At 66.9% G+C, this 20,101-nt stretch overlaps 4 protein-coding genes across 5 annotated transcripts; 1 reads left to right on the forward strand and 3 right to left on the reverse strand.

Moving 5' to 3' along the window:
* The first annotated feature begins 238 nt into the window (after positions 1-238).
* EDF1 (endothelial differentiation related factor 1) lies at positions 239-3,387 on the forward strand. The gene is made up of 5 exons (XM_077148998.1): positions 239-338; positions 1,900-1,951; positions 2,388-2,548; positions 2,625-2,718; positions 3,148-3,387. Exons 1-5 carry the CDS (start codon positions 261-263, stop codon positions 3,207-3,209), a joined length of 447 nt encoding a protein of 148 aa, XP_077005113.1. The 5' UTR covers positions 239-260; the 3' UTR covers positions 3,210-3,387.
* On the reverse strand, positions 1,393-11,885 carry MAMDC4 (MAM domain containing 4). Its single transcript, XM_077148999.1, has 29 exons — positions 11,407-11,885; positions 10,822-10,926; positions 10,574-10,747; positions 10,364-10,489; positions 10,067-10,197; positions 9,876-9,960; positions 9,617-9,742; positions 9,313-9,450; positions 9,088-9,176; positions 8,825-8,998; positions 8,601-8,685; positions 8,052-8,240; positions 7,831-7,956; positions 7,570-7,701; positions 7,353-7,477; positions 7,148-7,259; positions 6,929-7,042; positions 6,723-6,857; positions 6,474-6,610; positions 6,091-6,310; positions 5,882-6,019; positions 5,658-5,776; positions 5,472-5,562; positions 5,016-5,162; positions 4,695-4,829; positions 4,491-4,618; positions 4,290-4,398; positions 3,770-3,948; positions 1,393-3,651 (listed from the first exon to the last, which is right to left on the reverse strand). Exons 1-29 carry the CDS (start codon positions 11,855-11,857, stop codon positions 3,610-3,612), a joined length of 4,062 nt encoding a protein of 1,353 aa, XP_077005114.1. The 5' UTR covers positions 11,858-11,885; the 3' UTR covers positions 1,393-3,609.
* Positions 11,886-11,986: 101 nt separating this feature from the next.
* Positions 11,987-14,911, reverse strand: PHPT1 (phosphohistidine phosphatase 1). 2 transcript variants are annotated; one of them, XM_077148997.1, is made up of 4 exons: positions 14,359-14,911; positions 13,807-13,931; positions 13,183-13,276; positions 11,987-12,276 (listed from the first exon to the last, which is right to left on the reverse strand). In XM_077148997.1, exons 1-3 carry the CDS (start codon positions 14,516-14,518, stop codon positions 13,184-13,186), a joined length of 378 nt encoding a protein of 125 aa, XP_077005112.1. In that variant the 5' UTR covers positions 14,519-14,911; the 3' UTR covers positions 11,987-12,276; position 13,183. The 2 variants fall into 2 exon arrangements, with proteins under 2 accessions (XP_077005112.1, XP_077005111.1); XM_077148996.1 differs by having other exon boundaries at positions 11,987-12,250; positions 14,359-14,909.
* A 615-nt stretch (positions 14,912-15,526) lies between these two features.
* AJM1 (apical junction component 1 homolog) lies at positions 15,527-20,101 on the reverse strand. Its single transcript, XM_077148995.1, has 2 exons — positions 20,015-20,101; positions 15,527-19,941 (listed from the first exon to the last, which is right to left on the reverse strand). The coding sequence occupies exon 2, from the start codon at positions 19,880-19,882 to the stop codon at positions 16,928-16,930; it is 2,955 nt and encodes a 984-aa protein (XP_077005110.1). The 5' UTR covers positions 19,883-19,941; positions 20,015-20,101; the 3' UTR covers positions 15,527-16,927.

The raw sequence follows: 20,101 nt of genomic DNA on the forward strand, positions 1-20,101 counted from the left end.
CGCGCCCCCGTCTCCAGCCCCCGCCTTCCGCCCCCGACCACCTCCCCCGCGGTTGCGTCCTCCCGCCCCCAGCCCGGCGTTTCCTCGGACGAGCCGCGGCCCGATTGGCCACCCGCCGCGGGAAGTGCCCGCCCCGCCGGAGGCGCCGGCTATTGGGCTGGGGGGGCGGGGCGGACGCCGGAAGCCGGCCCGGGACGTCGACGCCGCGCGGGGCCTGGAGCAGCTGCCGCGGAGCCGCGGACGGAGCTCGCGCTGCCGCCATGGCCGAGAGCGACTGGGACACGGTGACGGTGCTGCGCAAGAAGGGCCCCACGGCGGCCCAGGCCAAGTCCAAGCAGGTGCGGCAGGAGCGCCGAGACCAGAGGTCCGGGGGCGGGAGGGGGACAGAACCGGGGCGGGAACAGGGCCGGGGGCGGGGCCGGAGGACAGGGCTGGGGGCGGGGACCCGGGGCCAGGGCCTGGGCCGGGGTCGGGTGGGGTGCAGGACCCGGACGGGAACAAGGCCGGGGTGGGGGCAGGGGCCCGGGGAACGGGGGCCCCGTGGCCGAGCACAGGGCCAGAGCGAGAATAGGGCTAGGGGCAGGCTGGTGGAACAGGGGATGGGGTGGGGGCGGGAGACGGGGTGGGGGCCGGGCCGGGCCGGGGCAGGAACGAGGCTTGCGGGGAGGACAGGGATAGGGGGCAGGGGACAGGGACGATGGGATGGGTGCCGGGGCTGAGGACAGAGCTGGGGTCCGGTGGGGGCAGAACCTGGGGGGAACAGGGCTGGGGGTGGGCTGGTGGGACAGGGAACGGGGCTGGGGGCAGGTGGGGGACAAAACTCAGTCGGGAACAGGATGAGCGTGGAATGGGGGTGGGGGGACAGGGACAAGGGGCTGGGGGCGTCGGGGAGGGGGACGGCAGGACCACGGAAAGAATGGATGGGGGTGGAGTTGGAGTTGTACCAGGAGGTAGTCAGTGGGGGCCGGACAGGGGTGGGGATGTGGAGTCAGGATGGGGCTGGAGGTGGGGGGTACGTGGGGGTGAGTGCCAGGAGCAAGGAGGCTGTGGTGGGGAACGGGGCCAGCCAGATCTCTGTCTTGCAGAGCCGGGTCCGCAGGTCAGAGCGGCCATCAGGGCCAGTGTGTAGGTGGCTTTGGCTTCCTGCTGTTGGGGTGTGAGGCAGCTGCCCCTGAGAGGTGCTCTGGGCAGGGCACCCAGCGTGGCGTCTCTCTCCTAGACTCAGCCGTGAGCCCAAGTGTCACCTCCTTTCCCCTTTCCACCTTCGGGGGACATGGTGATCCCACATTTGTTGACCTGCCCCTTGCTTGGTAGAAACCAAATTCTCTTCCTTTCTTTTAAAGCAAATGTGATAGCCGCAGTGTTTTCAAGTCCTCAGAATGAGTTGTCTGGAAAGTATCTTTAATCAAGTCGACTTAGTGTTTACTACTTTTCCGAAGTGTAAGAAGCTTGGAGAAAAAAAACATCATATTAAAACTAGCAATTGTGCTGGTCAAAGGGCATCGTTTTTATTGATGTTTCCCGGGAGACCGTGGGGAGACTGCCAAACACTCTCTCCTTAGGAATGGGCCAGCCTCGCTGAGTAAAGCAGCATCTGGCTGTCCTGGTTGCTTTGGTAGGAGCCGGATAAGTAGATAAATTTCCAAAAGGAACCCATTACTCTCTTTTTTTCAGTAATCCTACAAGTGAGCTGCTTCTCTTTTCCTTGGTTCCATCCCATGGGAGCTGCCTGGATATTTGTGGGTAGAGGGTTTTTACTTGAGGAGCTTGGATTTTAGTCCAAGCCTTTGTGGTGGTACCTCAGAAAGCGAGGTGCTACTGGCTGAGCGCAGGTGAGACTGGTGAATGGGAACCACTCCTAATGCTAATTTTGACCAAAAACCATTTCCTGCATTTTAGGCTATCTTAGCAGCTCAGAGGCGAGGAGAAGACGTGGAGACATCCAAGAAATGTAGGTACTGGTGTTCCTGGCTGCAGAGGGAAGACGGGCTGTCAGGATTCTTCTCTGCACACGTTTGTGCACGCTGCCTCTCAGGGTGCACTTGGGGTAGTGGGGCCAGCACTTGGCCGAGGAGCATGCTCATTGCTTCCAGGAAGGTGACTGCTTGGCAGCCATAGTGAGTTAGAAGCTGGGAGCTAGCTGGTTTTTGGTCTGCATGAGGTCAGGAGGTATCTTACTTTCCACCTGCTTCCCAGAGCTGAGAGAAACTTCTGGAACACACCTGCACTTAGGTCTATGGCCGTCCTGGGAAGAGGCCTCCTGACAGCCTGGCCTCCGTGCATGCCCGTGACCAGGGCTAGGGAGTGCGCAAGCCTGATGCCCCCTGAGTTGCCGCTCCTGGGGCTCTGTCCTAACCTGCCCTTGCCCTCGCCCTGTGCCTGCTCAGGGGCTGCTGGTCAGAACAAACAGCACTCGATCACCAAGAACACGGCCAAGCTGGACCGGGAGACGGAGGAACTGCACCACGACCGGGTGCCCCTGGAGGTGGGCAAGGTGATCCAGCAGGGCCGACAGGGCAAGGGGCTGACGCAGAAGGACCTGGCCACGGTGAGTCCCCAGCCCCCTGGCTGCCCTGCCCGCCTTGGCCATGGGTGCGGGAAAGTGATGTCTGTCTTCTCTTCAGAAAATCAACGAGAAGCCGCAGGTCATCGCTGACTATGAAAGTGGACGGGCCATTCCCAATAACCAGGTTTTGGGCAAAATCGAGAGAGCCATCGGTGCGCGGCTGCCGGGTGCAGGGTGGCTGGCTGGGGGGATTGGGGGTGGGGAAGGGGGACTAGCCACACGACCCTCCTGCAGGCCCACAGGGTCCCAGCCTCCCATTTTCCCCTGAGCCACGGACAGGGGCACTCAGGGCCCCTGCTAGGTGTCCTCCCAGGTCAGCATCTGCCCCCAGCGCTGCCCCCATCGGGGTCAGTGTGTTGCTTCCGAGGAATGGCCACCTCCCGGCTTTTCTGAGAAGTGCTGGTGATCTCCTCTAAGACCCCATCAGACCCCTCACTTAGCTGCGAAAACTGGGGTGTTCCTGCGAGGGTGGGCTGCTTCCTCTCCCTCCCTCCTTGACGGGCATCCTTAGGGGATGCTGGAGCACAGCTGGAAGCCACTAGGAGTCCCATCCCTGGAGCTGAGGCCCCCTTTGCTTTCAGGCCTCAAGCTTCGGGGCAAGGACATCGGGAAGCCCATCGAGAAGGGCCCAAGGGCAAAATGAACACAAAGCCTCGAAATCAGCGTGTGCCGGCTGAGCGCTGAGCCCCTCTGGCTGCTTGCTTTGTCTGCCAGGACCTGTGGGGGTCTCTCTACATGGCGGAGCAAATGGGGGTCAGACTTGCGGGGTCCCCCTCACCCATGCCTGCTGTCCAACAAAGAAAACAAAGCCTTGCAAAGTATCTGGTTCTCGGCTGTTTTTTCCTCCCTGTGGATGGGGTGCCTCTGGCTGTCCCCCTCACCCCAGAACCTGGGAGGGTGGGTTGCCGGGGTGGGGCAGCTCAGGGTCCTAGGCCTGCGCTCAGCTGTGGCCAGGTGGGAGGCCGAGGATCCTGGGTCCCTGGCCTCCGGTCACTCCTGAGGAGGCTCTTGTCCTATGAAGAGCGTGGCCTCCCCACAGTTGTCTACTGGTCGCTGTGGACAGTCCCCGGGAGGGTAACTTGATCCTGGAAGGCAGGGGTCCCATGAGGGAGGGGGAGACTGCCAGCAAGGTGGGGGGGGGGGTACCTGGGGGTGCCCAGCAGTCCCAACTCCTCCCTGCTGCCACCTGTAGCCACTCCCTACCGAATTGAAAAGGATGTTGTCAAAGCCTGGGGCTGCAGGCGTCTGGGTCCTCTGGAAGGGGGCGCCCCCTCCCCGCTGGAGCCAGTGCCTGGCGGCAAAGCCCAGCAACACCAGAACGATGACGAAGAGCAGGGCTCCACTCACCGCGGCTGGCACTGACACGGGTACAGCCTGGTCCCCTGCGGGCATGGGGCACGGGAAGGTCCTGAGCCCCTGAAGGGCCCAAGAGGTGACTCGTGCCCAGGCAAGGAAACCTGGACTGCCCCACCCCAGCTCCTGCTGACCCCAGGAGCACCCAGGGGGCCGGGGAGGAGGCTGGGGCTGGACTGGGGGGCCAGGAGTGTGGGGCTTGTACACTCTGTCCACCCTGTACCTGCCTCCATGCACAGACCTGCCCCAAGGTTTGGGGGAAGGCATGCAGGCCCATGAGGGGGCTGGGTGGGCTGGAGTCCCATCTGGGACTTGAGAGAACCAGATCCGAGAACCAGAGGCCAGTGGACTGGGCACCCCAGGGGCTCACCTGGGCTGGGTGCAAGCTGTGGACAGCGCTGCCCAGGCAGGTACATCACGTCGTCCAGTGCAATGGGCCCCAGGCTTGGCTGGCCACGGAGGGTGGCTTCAAACACAATCTGCAGGGAGCACGGGGGCTGAGTGCACCTAAGGAGGGGGGGACACCCTGGCCCACAGCCGCCGGGGTCTTGCGTTGGGCATCCGGGCTCACCTGGAACTCCTCAGAGCTGACCACTTCCACCTGGCCCTCCAGCCACTGGTGCCGCAGGTGTCCACCTGCACCCCACACAGCCAGCTGGCCCTGCACGCTGCTCAGCAGCACCCGCAACTCGCCCTGGTCTGTGGGCGCCAGGCAGGTCAGATCCCTCCTTCCTGGGACCCCTCCCTGCCCCTGCCCCTACCCACCGCTACTCACAGAAGTGCTCGGGGAAGCCCATGTGGTACCAGAAGCGGAGGCAGGCCCCGGGTGTGGCAGGCAGAGGCTCGCTGCGCAGCCAGGCTGCCCGGCCCCCAGGGCCTAGCACACCTGTCTCGAAGAAGGCAAAGTGGCCTGGGAACAAGGGGCCATGCGAGGAGCCTGCATCAGCCCTGAGGGTCCACAGCTCAGGACTCCCAGAAGCCTAGGCCCCCATACAGACGGGGCTTGGGGGCATGTGCCAGGTTGGAGGCTGCTAGAGGTCTGACCGTTGGCCCAGCTTCCCTGGCTCAGCCCCTCCCGCTTGCAGCAGGTGCTCACCTGCCTCTGTGCCCAGCGTGTGGTCCACAGAGGGCTGGGGGTACCGGGAGGGTGTGGCTCCACTGCTCCAGTCCCAGCTGTACCCACCCAGGTTAGATCCGGGCACGTGGCTCCAGCCACACAGGCTGGCCTCAAAGTTGCAGGAGGCTACAAGGAGTGAGGACCATGGTGGGCACCAGTCCCTGCTGCCCATGCGTCCCAATGTCCACGCCTCCCACTGCTGTCCTCTGCTGCCCACATCCCCACTGGCCACATTCCCCTCCTGACCCCCACACCCATGTTCCCTATTGCCTGCTGTGCCGCTCCCTCACTGCCTGTCCCCCTCCTATTCACTGCACAGCTATGGGGGCCAGGCAGGCACTTCAGAGTGGGACTGGAGACCAGGGTAGTTCGGGTTTGCACACATCTGGCCCCACCCATGGACCCCAGCCAAGGCCAGGGCAATGGGGCGCCCACCTGGTGGGGGGCAGGGCCCGTCCTGGAGGAGCACGTCATCCAGAGCTATGTAGGAGTGCTCCACGCCAGCGGCCACGGCTTCAAACACCACCTGCAGGGGGCAGGGCAGGGCAGGGGTGCTCAGCCCCACCTGGGCCGGCCACCTCGGGTGAGGAAGGGGCACCCCCGGGGCCCTCCCTCACTCACCCTCCAGGCCCGCTCAGCCTGCACATCCACGCTGCCCAGGCGCCAGGCCGGCCCGCCAGGACCGCTGATGCTGAGTAGCTGGCGCCTCGCACCCTCCTCCACGTGGACCCGGAGGACACCTGCCAGCCCGAATGCCTGGGAGGTCAGACCCGCAGGCAGTGCCCTGTCCGCTGCCCCGCAGCGGTGGGTGCACAGGGCGCCCCACCCTGCAGCGTTCCCCTCACCTGGGTTGCGGAGGCTCAGGTGGTACCAGAACGTCAGGCAGCCCGGCTGGGCCAGGGGCCGGTGCTGCTCCGAGGTCAGAGTGGCCGCGTGGCCAGAGGGCAGGGCCTCAGGGCTCGTGTCCACCATCATGTAGTGCCCTGGGGGGGATGCGGTAGTCAGTGCTGCCGCCCGGCAGCCCCCACCGCCCCCACCCTGCCCGGCCCCTCACCCTGGGCCGTCTCGGTGGTGTGGTCCGTCCAGGGGCCCCCAGAGGCCTGGCCACTGCCCCGGGCCTGGCGCCTCCAGCCACCCCGCGCCCCTGAGGAGAAGCCGCAGGCCGAGTCCTCAAAGGAGCAGCGCCGGGGGGCCCAGCAGGGGCCGGGCCGCACAGTGATGTCGTCCAGCGCCATGGTGCCCTGGTACCCATCCCGGAGGCCCTCAAACAGCAGCTGGAGGGGGGGGGCAGGGAGCAGCAGGCTGAGGGATGGCAGGTTGAGGGGACTGAGAGGCTGGGGTGGCAGGCGGGGGGTCAGCAGTCTGGAGGGTTGGGCTGGGGGGTGGCAGACTGGGAGGCTGGGCTGGAGTGGACACCCCCTGCGGGTATAGACTGACTTGGTACTTGGAGTTTGCGCCAGGCAGGTGCTGCAGGGTGGCCCAGGCCTGGTGCCAGTGGTTGCCATGCGTGCCGGACCGTGCCCACAGCAGCGTGTCCGCCTCCCCTTGCCGCCTCATCACCAGACGCAGGGTTCCTGGGGAGGCCAGCATTGGGAGGGGATCCCGCTCCTCGGCCCCTCAGACCCTGGTGGGCCAGCGTGGGGGTGGGGTGGGGAGCCCATGGGCCTTGGGGTGCTGACCACTCACCAATCTGGGGCCCATAGAGGAGGTACCAGAAGGACAGACACTCCTTATGAGCAGCGGGCACCTGGGGCCTGGTGAGCAGGTGGGCGCCGGGGCCCTGGGCAGGGGGGTCCATGGGGTCCAGGAGCATGAAGTGGCCTGGAGTGGGACATGAAGCTGCAGGTGTTGGGCAGGGGTGGGAAGTCTGGGCCATGCAGGGCTGTGCCTACCTCGCCCAGTGGTGTGGTCGTGGCCGGGGCCCCAGCTCTCGCGGCGCCAGTGGGCATCTGTGAGGTGCCCGGCGTACCAGCCGCACATGTCCCGCTCGAAGTTACAGGAGACTTCTGGGGGCGCAGTGGGGTTAGTCCGTGCCCCCGTCCCGCAGCCCGCCCTGAGCCCCTGAGAAGTGGGGAGATGGGACACCCCAAGTGGAGGCAGACTAGGGGCACCTCTGTCCCTTTCTGTGGTCACCCCGGAGCTGCAGTCCCTGAGGGTCACGTTGTCCACACCTGCGGCCTCTGGGCCTGGGCCATCCAGCTCCTTGAGGCCAAGAAATTCCAGCTTCACAGGAAGGGGAGGGGAGGGGCACGGGGGCTGTTAGCAGGGCCAGTGCCAAGCCACCCCCCACCCCCCACCCCCGGGTGCCCTGCTCACCCGGAAGGGCCGGCGCCGCGCCCCGAGCAAGAGCCTGTGCGCCGTCCATCTCTGGGTGGCGCTGCTCGGAGCTTCCCACAGCAGCTCACGGGAGCTACCTTCCAGCACGGCTAGCGCCAGGAAGCCTGGGCGAGGGGCGTTGGCAGGGCAGGCCCGACCCCCCCCTCCGCCCACTCCCCCAGGGCTGGGCAAACGGCGCAGGGGGGCAGGGCGCTACCTCGGGGACGACTCCGCAGATAGTAAGCAAAGTGGAGCTCACAGCTGGGGCCAGAGGGGCCCAGGACCGGTGTGACGACCCGGGCCACCGGGGCCAACTGCCCCCAGGCCCTCTGCAGGGACAGGAAGTGGCCTGGAGGAGGAGGGGAGGCGCTGGGAGGCCACATTTAGAGAACCCCTGCCTCCCTTAGGCCCTCCTCCGCAGGGCCAGTGCAGGGAGAGCCCTGGGAGGCCAGACGGAGTTCAGGGGGCCTGGCCTCACCTGCAGTGGCCCCGCTGGCATCCATGTCGGGCTCCCTGCTCTCCTGGCCCCTGAGCCGCAGCCACTGCAGCCGCCCCACGCTGGCATCTTCCCAGCCCCCGGGCGAGGCCTCGAAGTCCGTGGTGCCTGTCGGGGAGGTGGGCTGGGTGGGCCCTGGGCCCCAGGGTGGAGACCGCTGTGGACCCAGTGTGGACCCCCACACTGCCTGGTCACCTTCTTACCACATAGTTGCTCGTCCTCACCCCCCTGACACTGCAGCTGGAAGTCACACAGCTGCTCAGGGGGCACACATGAGTCCCCACAGGAGAGGTGTCCTGGTTCACAGAGGTCCTGGGGCCGTGGTCTGGGAGGCTGGGACTGGAGGGCTGGGGCCAAGGACACAGGTGGCAGTATGTGCCCAGTGGGTGCCTCTGTGGGGGAAGAACTGGAGTCAGGCTGGGGGCACATGCGGGTGTGCATGGGTATGCGTATGTGTGTGCTTGCACATGTACATGTGTGTGCATGTGTGCCTATGCACACGAGTATGCATATGCCTGCCTGCACATGTGCACTGTGCAGACGTGTGTGTGTGCCTGTGCATGTGTGTGCATATGTGTGCATGTGCCTGTGCGTGTGCCTGTGTGCGTGTGCCTGTTCACATAAGTGCATGTGTGTGTGCATTGCCCATGTGTATGCATGTACCTGTGTGCACATGCATATGTTGAGTGTGCGCAGGCATGTGTGTGAGTGTGCGCATGCGCATTTCCTGGCAGGTGCTCAGGCAGGCTCACCCGAGAGGAGTTTGCAGCCAGCTGACAGGATGAGGTCATCCAGACCCACGACGCCCCCAGGGCCTGTCTGCCCAGCCAGGAGGATCTGAGGGCAGATGGGTTCAGGGGGTGCACAGCAGCCACCCCACCCCACCCCAGCTTGCAGGATGTGTCTGCACAGGAGTCTGGGGCTCTAGCCAGGCCTCTTTCACAGATGGCCCCCGTGGCAGCCTCTGGACCCTCACCCTGAAGGGGTGCGCACTCTGGACATCCACCTGGTCGCGGACCCAGACAGCCCCCAGCTCTCCACGGCGACTCCTTAGCAAGACGGGGGCCTGGGGGCCACCAGGGACCTGGGTCTGCAGGAACAGCTGCAGGCTGCCGGCCTCGGACCCGTGCAGGAAGTGATAGAAGACGAGCTGGGGCAGCAGAGGGGCGTGGCTGAGGGGCCGTGCACTGGGAAGGTCTGCCTCTGCCACCTCTGCCACCCCTGCCGCCCCTGCCTTACCGAGCAGTTGTTGGGGCCAGTAGCTTGGAGCTCTGGACTGGAGAGGATGGCAGGAGCACTGGGCTCAGCCACGGAGATGAGGAAGGCGCCTAGGTGGGCATGGGCAGGTATGGGAAAGTGTGGGCAGGTGTGGGTAGATGTGGGCAGGTGTGGGCAGGTGTGAGTAGGTGTAGCAGATAGGGGCGGGTGGGGGTGGGCATGGGTAGGCAGGCCCTGCGGCTTCACCATGTGCGCTGTTCCGGCTGTGGTCGCGGCGTGGCCAGGAGGAGTGCTGGGGGGCACTGGTGCTGCGGTTCCAGGCCCAGCCTTCCAAGTGGCTCCAGGGGCCCAGGCCGGCCTCAAAACTGGTGGCCGTGTGCTGGCCTACGACTGCGGTGGCAGCACTCAGGGCCGTGCAGGGCTGCTGGGGCCTCCTCCCCATCCAGACTTGCCCTGAGAGTCTTCAGCCCCCAGGCAGATGTGAGTCGCCCTTGGAATGGCCAAGCTCACCCCCAAAGCCTCCAGGTGCTCCCCAGGGCTGCAGTCTCACCACAGTTGGGTGGGGCCTCGTCCGAGCCGTCACCACAGTTATCCTCCCCATCGCACAGCTGGTGGCGCTCCACGCACGCACGGTTGCGGCACTGGTGCTTGTCCAGGGTGCAGCTGGCCTGGGGGACTGCGGGAGGGACAGTTACCCCAGCCCCAAAGCCCTGCACAGGGCGGTCAGAGTGGTAGTGGGGGTGGGGGGGCATCTGTAGCCCACCGCCCCTCCCGGGTTTGGGGCAGATGGGGCCCCATGGGGCCCTTACCGGGCAGCCCACAGCTCCAGAAGGTCACATCGTCCAAGGCCACAGCACCCCTGTGGGTGGCGTTTCGGGTGGCAGAGAAGGTCACCTGAAGAGAGCAGGGGCCGTAGGATCTGGGCCCAACAACAGACCTCCCACTGCCTGGGAGGGACCCCCTGGCCACAGCACCCCAGTGCAGAGCGCCCCTGGCTCACCTGGAAGGCCCCTCGGATGCGGCCAGTGGCCACCGCCACTTCCTGCCAGCCGGGGCCCCAGGGTCCGGAGCTCTGCCACAAGATTAGCGTCTCAGCGCCATGGGTCAGCTCCAGCCGCAAATCAGCCACACCTGCAGCAAGAGGGCCTGGGGCAGCTGTGGCCCAGCGCCGCCCCCACCCCCACCCTGCTCCTGTCGTGGCTCCTCCTTTGGGGCCCCTCCAAGCCGCTAGCAGCCCCCTTCCTTCCTTCTGCAGCCCCCACAAGGATCCCGACTCCAGGGGCCCTGGCTGGCACACCTCCAGAGTCCACGTGGTACCACAGCTGGATCTCACAGGTGGAGGCCGCCTCGCGTAGCTCGGGGGAGCGCAGCCGCGCTCTGGCCGCCTCCTTCCCAAGGTGGGTGCCCACAGCTGCGTACCAGCCTGGCCAGGGCAGGAGGATGGGGTGAGGAGGGTTCAGGTGGGCCGGGGTAGGTGCACTGTGGGACACGCCTGCCCAGGCCTCACCCAGGTCCGTGCCCAGCGTGTGGTCTGAGGGGCGCCAGGGACCCTCCCGTGCAGCCCCTGCCCGGTCTCGGAGCCAGCTGTAGCCAGAGGTGCTGACGTCCCGCCATCCACAGAGGTCCTCCTCAAAGTTACAGGTGAAGGGGGCGCCCAGGACTGGGAAGGACCCGCGGTAACCTGGGGGGCAGGAGCAGTCAGTGCTGTGCTACCACTGCGGGGGGGTCGCCCTCCGCCCCCACCCCCAGGCTCACCGCACTGTGCTTCATCTGAGCAGTCCCTGCAGTCGCACACAAAGTTGCACATGGCCTCCTGGGGGCTCCTGCAGTGGCTGGGGACCCAGGCCACACCCAGGGACCCTGCTGGCAGGGACAGGAGCTGGGGCTGGGGCTGCGCGCTATCTGGTTTCTCCCGAAACGCTGTGTCTCAGGGGCCCCACTGGCTGCCCTCCTTTGGGGCCCAGACTGGGCAGGGTGGGGGCAGGAGTACCCACACAGCAGGACCCCCAGCTCCACAGCAGGAACCAGAGGAATGCACTCCTAACTTCCCAGGCCTTGAAGAGGCAGTGGGGTCAGGGGTGCCCAGGCCACGCAAGGGTCAAGGTGGGACACAACTTGGGGGAGCAAGTGGGAACCCCCAGCGCCTAGCATGGAACCCAGGGCTACATGTGGGGTACAGGCCCCTGCCCGGCCACCCAGTCCAAGGGCAGCTCAGGGAACTGGGAGTGGCCCTGGGGGTCTGCCTCTCACAGATGGGTGCCATGGTCACCCGCCATCCAGACGGCAAGGCCACAGCCCCGGAGCCCACCCGCCTGCCTGGGACTTGGCTGGACAGCTCACCGGCAAGTAGGGCCAGGGAGGGCAGCAGGCCAAGCAGTCGCATGGCTGGCAGAGGCAGACTGGTGCTGCTGAGTGGCAGAGGTCCTGGAGGTTGGGACTTCGGCCTGTTATGAGCACCTGTGGACCCACAGTCTGACTGGGCCCCCACTGCACAGCAGGGGGCTAGGGCCCGGCCCCACCCAGCGCTGACACAGCTGAATAGGGGCTGTAAAAGAACCCCGGGAGGCCCCGGGGCCAGGGCCAGCGTCCACTCTGCCAGCTCCCCATGTGGAGGCAACTGCCAGTAGCTGAACCTGGCAGAGACCCACATACGTGTCTGTGCAGCCACGATGGGGGTAGCAGAAGCAGTGGCACCTGTCCTCTTGATGTCCCATTGCTCCTTTGGGCCCTGGCAAGGAGGTCGGTCTTGCCTGTCCCAGCAGTGCCAGCAGGCACCCAGGGACCAGCACATTCAGGCCTGGCTCTCTGGCCCCCCATAGTTCCTAGAGCCTGCCCTCGCTCCCTGCCTTGGAGGAGAGACCCCAATCCCACTCTATTTTCCCCACCCCACCCTTGCATATAGTTTACCAAGTCTGTGGGGTTTCATTTACTCATTTATTAATTATTCAGCAGCAGTTTGGGGGACCAGGTACAGGGTTCTGACTTGCTGGTACATTGTGCTCTTGCTGCCACAGACCTGGCTTGGCGGGCAGAGATGCTGTGGCTGCAGGCAGGAACGTGCTGTTTGGAGCCACTCTGCCCACAGTGAACTGCTGTGTGACCCTGGAGCTGATGGCACCTCAAGCCTTAGTTTCCTCCTGGCAGGATGCTGACTTCTGGGTGGCAGGTGCATGGAGCTGACATGCTGATGGGGGGGGCCTGGTTGGTCCACTGTCCCAGAGGGAGGGGGTCACTCTCCACAACTACCCTCAGCTGGGCCTCCCCCTTTCCCCCAGCCCAGAGCACCTTGCCGCACCGACCAGGATCTGCTGCCCCAGGTTGAGCCTCCCAAACCCTTGCCAGGCAGGGACCTCAGCTGGCGGCCCACACCCATACTGTCCAGGAGTCTGATCAGAGCCACCGGGGTCTGGACTGAGGTGGGGGACAGGTGGAGGCTCCCAGGTGAGGGAGGGTCTCCAAGAGAATGAGCACAGCTAGGACAGGTAAGCGAGCCCTGCTGGCAGGGTCTGTGGGATCTGATCTGGGAAGTGAGGGACCATGGGGTGGTCATGGTGGATTCACAGTCATGTCAGATTCATGACTGTGACGCTGGCCTAACAGTTGTCACTGGCGCCCCCCCCCCTTTGCCCCCCGTGAGGGCACCTGGGGCCCCTAGCCGGCCTGAAGGACCAGGTGCTGAGCCCTTGTACAAGGCTCACCCACACCTCCCCCGGGGTGTCCTTGGGGACAGCAGGTATGTGGTCATAAACCAGGGCAGTGAAGGGGCCCCCTTATCAGACCCCAAAGGGCTGAGTGTGCATTGAGGCTCTTTGGGCTTCCAGGGGTGGAGCTGGGTGGGGATGGTCAGAACAGACTTGCTGCCTCTGCCCCTGCCACCTGCCCGCCCCTGCCTGAGGCCTGGGGGACCAAATGGGGCCCTGTGGGGCTGGGAAGTCACAATGTAGAGTCCAGGGTCCTGGCAGGGATGATAACGTTTAATTCCTAGGGCTCAGGCTGCTCTCTGTCTCCTAAGCCTGGTGGGGACGGGTGAGAGCCAGGAGCTGCAGCAGGAGAAGGCAGCCTTGGGAGGTCTTGGGGGGCAGGGGCGGAGGCTGTGGCTGGGAACCAGGCAGTCACCTCAGTAGCCGTCGTCAGACCAGGTAACTTCATAGTTGGGGTACCTGGCTTGGATCTTCGCTGTGGAGACAGAGTGCTGGGCACGGCCGTAACCCTGGGCAGAAAGGACAGCTCTGGGACACCCAGCAGCCAGGGTAGGAAGGGGGCCCATTGTGGAGCCTGACACCCCCTACTCCCTCCCAGGGTAGAGCTCTCCCAGGAAAAGGGGCCTCCAAGATGAGCAGATCCTGAGACCAAGGGAGGCTAGGTGCACCTGTGTGCTTGTGGTAGGAGAGGTGTGCAGGCCAGGCAGTGCTGGGTACAGGTCCCTGACAGTGACACTCAAGAGCTTGAGCCCACAGTGTGGCCCCTAAGACCCAGCTAGGCACCTCCAGGCAGTAAGAAGGCCTAAGGGGCCGAGTGTTTGAAATACCAGGCCAGCTGCACTCTCACACCCCTGGGCCACCTCCCATGCCATGTGGCAATGATGTGCCTGTGAGGGGGATTTCTACAGCAAAGGTGCCTGGAAAACCAGATTCCAGGCATGTAATTCCAGGGTGGGAGGTGAGAGGCTGAGGGGCCCGGGCCAAGGCCAGAGCTAGGCTCCTGGATGCCCTGCCTGTGCGGCTGAAGCCAGGGGCTCACCATGGAGTAGCCATACACGTGAATCTTCTTGGCCTGGCTCTGGTGGGAGATGCGCCCGCCTCCCAAGCACTCGCATTCGAAGCCCTTCTTCTGTAGCTCGCCTGACACTTGGTCGTAGATGTCGGCTGGGAATGGGGGTGAGGGAGGGCAGTTCAACGCGGACGCCCTGGATGATGAGGGACGAAGAGTCCGAGCCCCAGCTCCGAGCAGGCCCTTCCCCGGCGAAAGGGAGGCCCTCCGGGTTGGGGTGGGAGAGAGGGGATGGGGGGACCCACACTCGAGTTGGGGGACTGAGACTAGGACAGAGTGGTCAGATACTAGTACCCCCTCGCGTCCCGCCCTCCGCCCCATCCACCCGCAGAACCGCAAATCCTCCCTTCCAGGGTCATCTCTCATGTCGCCCGGGCTCCGGTCAGGCCTTGCCCACTCGCCCAGACCCATTCCACCCGGGCAGTTCCCCTAGAGTCGCCGCCCCACTGGCCCCCCCCGGGTGCAGGACCTGCCCTCAGCCCCGCCCCGTGGACGCAACTCCGCCCCTAGCCCCGCCCTCACCATGATACTCTGCCCACTTGTAGCCGCGCACAATGTCCTTGTTCTTGCCCGCCGGGGAGCCGGAGGGCGGCGCCGAGTGGACTCGAATCAGCACGTATTTGAAAACTCCCTCGGAGTCGATGTCCACATCAGGAATCTGAGCGAAGTCCGCCTCAGCCATGTTCCCTCGGAGCGCACGAGAGCCACAGCCGCTGCATCCCCTTCCCCACCTCCCAGAGTCTGCGCGGGGCGGGCTCTGGGACACCCTTAGCCAACCCCGTAGCGGGATGCTACGGGCTCGTCGCCTCAGCCAATGGTACTGCCGAACCCAGCACGGGCTGGCCAATCGCAGCCCAGCTCCTTATAGCCTTGGGGCCATTCCGGTCACTCTTAAAGGGGAACTTGGAGACGGGAGTAAATGGGGATTAAATCCAGCCGATAAAAATCTCTTTCCGGGCTGGGTCTGGGACTCAGAGTGCGCGGCGGGAGCGGATGACAGGCCCCTTTGGAGAGGGCCATTAGGCGACCCGGGCCTAGAGACGCACGCGGGACCTGCTCTTCGTACCCCCGTCGTCAGGACCCTCCTCACCGTCCTCCTCCCTCGCGGTCAGGACCTTCCTCACTAACGCCCCCTCCCCTGGCCATCAGGACCTTTCTCACTCCCCACCCCGCCCCGCGCCGTCAGGCCTCCAGCCCCCTAGCCCGCTCTGTCCAAAGGCCTCCCTCCCCCCCCGACCCCCGACCCCCGACCCCAGGAGACAACGGGAGCTACATTCAATTTCTTTTTTACTTGGTGAAAGCACTTGCCCTCTGGGAATAATTCCGGGCTGGGTCTCCTGCCTGGGCCTCGGGCGTGGAGCCGAAAGCGGGACAGGCCGGGCCGGGCCGGGGTAGCGACGGCCGGCTTCGGGAGACGGCAATGGCGGATGGGGGCCCGCGGGGCGCCATGGCGAGCTGCGGGGCCGGGGCGAGCGCGCAGACGTGGCGGGGCAGGAAGGATCAGGAGAGACGGCGCCCAAGAAGGCACGACCGGGAGCGAAGCAGCAGGCGGGCTGTGTGTGTGTGTGTGTGTGTGTGTGTGTGTGTTTGTAGTGGGCAGGATGGGGGAAGCAGGCGGGCTGTGTGTGTGTGTGTGTGTGTGTGTGTGTGTGTGTAGTGGGCAGGATGGGGGAAGCAGGCGGGCTGTGTGTGTGTGTGTGTGTGTGTGTAGTGGGCAGGATGGGGGAAGCAGGCGGGCTGTGTGTGTGTGTGTGTGTGTGTGTGTGTGTGTGTGTAGTGGGCAGGATGGGGGGGCTGGCCGCGGGCGTCACCCGGCGCATCTGCCTCGGCTCCGACGGACGGCGGGGGTTCCAGGAGGGACCCGAGGGCGGCCTGCACAGCGCCCGGCCTGGCGCCTTTCCCTCCTCGGATCTCTCCGGCTCTCCATGGGCCCTCAACCCGGACAGAGGATACATCTCGGGGGGAGAGGCCCGAGGCCACCGACCTCGAGTTCCCCAGGGCAGGGGCTGGGCACCGGGCTCGCTTCCCGTTCCCCGGTCCGGGAACGTTTGCGCGCTCCAAGGACTAGGCTTTCGGGACCCGCACGCCTCCCTGCCCGGGCTCCCAACACGGTCTCCCCCCCTGCAGAGGCCCCTTCTCCCTGGTCCTTGCGCCTCCACCCCTGGTCTCGTGCTGCTCGCCCCTCGCCCACTTCTGGGGCCCTTCCTCCGTACCGAAGGGCGACTGTGTTCGCGGAGGGCACACACCTCGACGCCTCTCAGCCTGGCCCCGCCCACCCCTCGGTGTCCCGGCCCAGGCCCTGCCTGCCTCTGCTCCCGCCACAGCTGCTTCCCCCAAACCTCCTGCAGGGCCCCAGTGAGGCTGGAGGTGCTGACAGCTGCGGAGACCAAAAGTGATGGCTCAGATTCGGTCTCTGCTCCCTCCTTCCCCCACCTCCGGGCTTGGCTGGGACCAGCCGACAGGCTCCGTGCTCTGTGCCGGCGCGGCCTTGCAGCAGGAGACATCGCACTTCGAGGCTTCCTCTGCTGTTATCCGGAGAGAAAGGGCCTCTAAGCCGGTCACACCCTAGGCCAGAGGAGGCGGGTCGGCCCCGCAGGGCCGGCAAGTCCAGACCCGGCCCCAGATCGGGTGGGGTGGCCGTGTGGAGCTGAGGCCCAGAGGCGGAGGGGGCCGGGCCGCGGGGTGGGGGTCCTGCCCTAAGGACCCCACTGTAGGCTTTGGTCGACACGGAGCTCCTGGGCGGCTGGGGAGGGGCTGCGGGGCCGGAGCGGTACCGGTCCCCAGCAGGAGCTCTGCGGACAGAAGGACCGCCTTCTGTGCGAACACGGCCCGTGCCAGGATGACCCCGGGCCAGCAGGGGGCAGAGCCGAGGCCGGTCCTCAGGCCCACCCCGCCTCCCAGCGGGGAGCACCAAGCAGCTGAGGATCGGCCTCCGGGTGGGAGGGTGTAGGGGTGGCCGGAGCGCTCCCAGGTCAGGGTGAGTAGTAGTGGGGGGAGAGGACGGAGGGACGAAGAGGCGGAGCCTGCGGGTAGCACCCTGGGGGGCTGCGCGAGGGGAGTAGGGTGCGGAGCGCGGCGAGGCCTGGCTGTGTCACATGAGGTCGTCCAGCAGGTTGGCGCTGGCCACCCAGTCGAGCGCACGTGGCTCGGACGCGGCCATGACCATGCACATGAAAGGGCGGCCGGTGCGCCGGTCTGTGGGATAGATGGTGGTGGGCGTGAAGCGCCGGTTGGATTCCACGAACTCACAGAGCTGCTCGTAGACGCGCGGGAACTCGCGGCGCAGAAAGACGCCGCGGAGGCGCAACTCGCGCTGGATGTGAATAAAGGCCACCTCGCGCGCGCGCCGCCCCGCCTCGCCCTCCTGGTCCAGGCCGGCCGTGCCGGGCGGCGGCGTCAGGATCAGCGTCTCCATTTCGGGCTCGCGGCCCAGCGGCGGGGGCGGGCGCGCGGGACTGCCGGCCGCCAGTGCCACCTTGGCGAATTTGCGCACCGTGGGGCCCGGGCTACGCGGGGCGGGCCGGGCCGGGGCGCCAGGGAGTGCGGCGCCGGGGCCCACGGCCACGGACACGCTGAGCAGAAAGCACTCGGCCGGCTCGTAAAGGCGCCCAGCGGCCGCCAGCTCGCGCGCGTAGCTGCCCAGGGGCGCGGCGTGCGTGGCCAGCTCGCGCAGCGACAGGTAGGTGGGCGACAGCAGCAGCCCCTCGAGACCGAAGCGCAGGAAGTTGTCGGCCGAGCCGGGGCTCGGGAAGCCCAGAAAGAGCACGCCGCGGCCGCGCGACAGGAAGCCGACGCGCGCGATGCGCGAGAAGGCGCGGTGCACCGGGCCGCTGTCGCGGCAGAACTGTAGCACGTGGCGGCACACGCTGCCCACGCGGCCATAAACGCAGCGCGCCTTGTGCGCGTCCCAGTCCTCGCGGCGGCACAGGCGCGAGCAGTAGTAGGTGTAGCAGCTGTGGCACGACTTGAAGTAGAGGCAGGCGTTGAACATGGTCTCGGTGCGCCGGCAGCGCGCGTTGGAGCAAGTCATCAGGTCGTCCTCGTCCGCGCTGGGCTCGGGCGACGCATCGGCCGGCTCCCCGGTGCCCGCGGGCTCCTCAACGCTACCTGCCGACGCGGGCGGTGAGCGTGGGGGCGATAGCGCGGGGCCGCCGGGGCCCTCGGGCCTGGAGTCCAGCAGGCGGCGTAGCTGGCGGCCCAGATTGGCGGCCGCGGGCTCAGCGGCTGGGCCGGCGGGGGGCCGTGAATCGATGACCAGGTCGGTGATGAGTTCGTCCAGCTGCTCGAGGCTGCGCTGGCGGCCTGAGGTGGGACCCTCAGGGACCGCCGGCGGTGGCGGCGGCCGCGGGTGGTCCCCGGACGGCTCCCAGCCCCTGGCTGCCTGGCGCTCCCCGGCGCGCAGGTCGTTGTCAGTGATGGTGATCTCTGGTGTAACGTACCACGCGCGGCCCGGGCCCTCGCCGGCCCTGCCCTTCTCGCATAGCGACGTCTCGGACAATGACAGTGCCGCGTAGCGTCTGGGCGAGGTGGATAGGTTCACGACGACAGGAGGGCGCCGGCCTTCGGGGGAGGCGCCTCGCGGCTCCCGCGCCTCCCGCCCCAGCAGGTTTTCATAACTGCGGCCGCGGCCCAGGGGGTCCTCCCGGCGAGGCCCGGGCGCCAGAATGTTGTCCCAGGAGCGCGAGTAGTGGCGACTGTCGGTAACCAGCCGGGGTGGGCTGGTGCCTGTACCACCGTGCCACGAGGCGAGCAACGGTCCGGGGTTGGGGGGCGGGGCCACCTGCAGGGTGCGGTAGGGCCGGAGGCCCCAGTCGCCCCACGCTGGACTGCCGCGAGGGTGAGGGTAAGTCCGAGGCAGGACGTCACGCTCGCGGTACCGTCCGAAGTCCTCGCTGTAGAAGGGGCGGGTGGTGGGGTGGACGCGGGACTCCTCGGGGGCATAGCGGGGGCCGCAGGGCTGGCCGTAGGCTCGCGCTGGGGTGGCCTCGCTGTAGTAGTAGGAGCGGGAGGGAGGTTCCTGGATCGGGAAGGTCCGGACGTCCCCTGCATAGTAGCCGCCCCCGCGCGGAGGACTGGGCCTCGGGAGCTCATCCAGCGGGTAGGACCTCGGGCAGTAGTCGAAGGGAGGGCCGGGACTGACCGGAAAGGCTCCGGGATAGCCGTCGGGCTCCTCGGTGTAGAAGAACTGGGTGGGACCCGGCGGGGTGGTGAAGGGCAGGCCGCGGCGCTCTGCAGAGTCGCGGGGCCCAGGTAGGGGCCCATCGCAGTAGAGCGCCCGGGGGTCCGCGCAGTACGATTCACTGGGGGTGGGCGTGCGTGACAGCGCCACATGACGAGGCCCGGGCACCGTAAGGCCGTGCAGCTGCGGGGCGGCGCGGGCCCAGGGCCCAGCCTCAGCGGGCCCCGAGGGCCGCGAGCCCCGGGCAGCGTGTTGTAGCACCGCATCGTCCGGCTTGATGTCCAGGCGACAGCGGACGTGGGGGGCGGGTCCCGGGGGCGGCTCCGGCGGTGGGCAGCGGCTGGATGCGGCGGCGCACAGGGGCGCTATGCGGCCCGGGCCGCCCCGCTGCGGCTGCAGCTTGATGGGGTGCAGCTCGTTGGCGAGCGCGCGCAGCGCGGGGTACGTGGGCTCCCGGTGTGGCGACCCTTCGGTCCGCGCCGCGCGTTGGGCCTCCCGGCCTCGACGCTGCAGCACTGGGGGCGAGGCGGGGGCGACGGGCGCCAGGCCCGGGGGCGCGCGGGGCGCGCTCTTGGAGCGGGTGCGGCGCCGGGGCTCGCCATCGCGGGGTCGGGGGCGTGGCGCTACGGGCTCCGGGGGCGGTGGCTCGGGGCGCCCGGGTCCCACGCGAACCTCCATGGGCGGCCCGTCCAGCGCCTCCAGGAAGTCGAAGCTGCGGCAGTGGCGCTTGTTGAACCGCGCGGGCGCAGCAGGCCGGGCCATGGCGCGTTCACATGGCAGGCGCCGCGACACGGGGCCCGGAGCCGCCACCTTGATGTCCTGGTACACGGTTGACACCAGCAGGTCCGGCGGGTCCGTGCGGGTCATCTTAAAAGAGGTCCCCAGGCTAGCGGCTCCAGCTCACTCGGCCTGGCGGGGCCTTTGCCCTAGGGAGAAGAGGCGGGTCAGGGCACCCATTCTGCGGCCCAGACCCCACCGCCCCACAGTGTCCAGGCTTACCTGGGTTGCAGCAGGCGCAACAGCCCTTGCTGGGGGCCGTGGCTGAGGCCGGGGGTGCCTGCTCCATGGTGGCGGCAGAAGCACCTG

Source organism: Tamandua tetradactyla, chromosome 2 (genome assembly GCF_023851605.1).
Source record: "Tamandua tetradactyla isolate mTamTet1 chromosome 2, mTamTet1.pri, whole genome shotgun sequence".
Taxonomy (NCBI): domain Eukaryota; kingdom Metazoa; phylum Chordata; class Mammalia; order Pilosa; family Myrmecophagidae; genus Tamandua; species Tamandua tetradactyla.

Bases quoted from the DNA above. Each gene is read 5' to 3' on its own strand.
- EDF1 (XM_077148998.1), top strand. From the start codon at position 261: ATGGCCGAGAGCGACTGGGACACGGTGACGGTGCTGCGCAAGAAGGGC. The intron at 1,952-2,387 runs GTAGGTACTGGT...GTGCCTGCTCAG, and splicing joins CGTGGAGACATCCAAGAAAT to GGGCTGCTGGTCAGAACAAA. The intron at 2,549-2,624 runs GTGAGTCCCCAG...TCTTCTCTTCAG, and splicing joins CGCAGAAGGACCTGGCCACG to AAAATCAACGAGAAGCCGCA.
- MAMDC4 (XM_077148999.1), bottom strand. From the start codon at position 11,857: ATGTGCTGGTCCCTGGGTGCCTGCTGGCACTGCTGGGACAGGCAAGAC. The intron at 8,241-8,600 runs GTGAGCCTGCCT...CTTCCCCCACAG, and splicing joins TGGCTGCAAACTCCTCTCGG to AGGCACCCACTGGGCACATA. The intron at 4,830-5,015 runs GTGAGCACCTGC...CCTTGTTCCCAG, and splicing joins CACGCTGGGCACAGAGGCAG to GCCACTTTGCCTTCTTCGAG.
- PHPT1 (XM_077148997.1), bottom strand. From the start codon at position 14,518: ATGGCTGAGGCGGACTTCGCTCAGATTCCTGATGTGGACATCGACTCC. The intron at 13,932-14,358 runs GTGAGGGCGGGG...CCCCATTCCCAG, and splicing joins CAAGTGGGCAGAGTATCATG to CCGACATCTACGACCAAGTG. The intron at 13,277-13,806 runs GTGAGCCCCTGG...CTTTCTGCCCAG, and splicing joins ACGTGTATGGCTACTCCATG to GGTTACGGCCGTGCCCAGCA.
- AJM1 (XM_077148995.1), bottom strand. From the start codon at position 19,882: ATGACCCGCACGGACCCGCCGGACCTGCTGGTGTCAACCGTGTACCAG.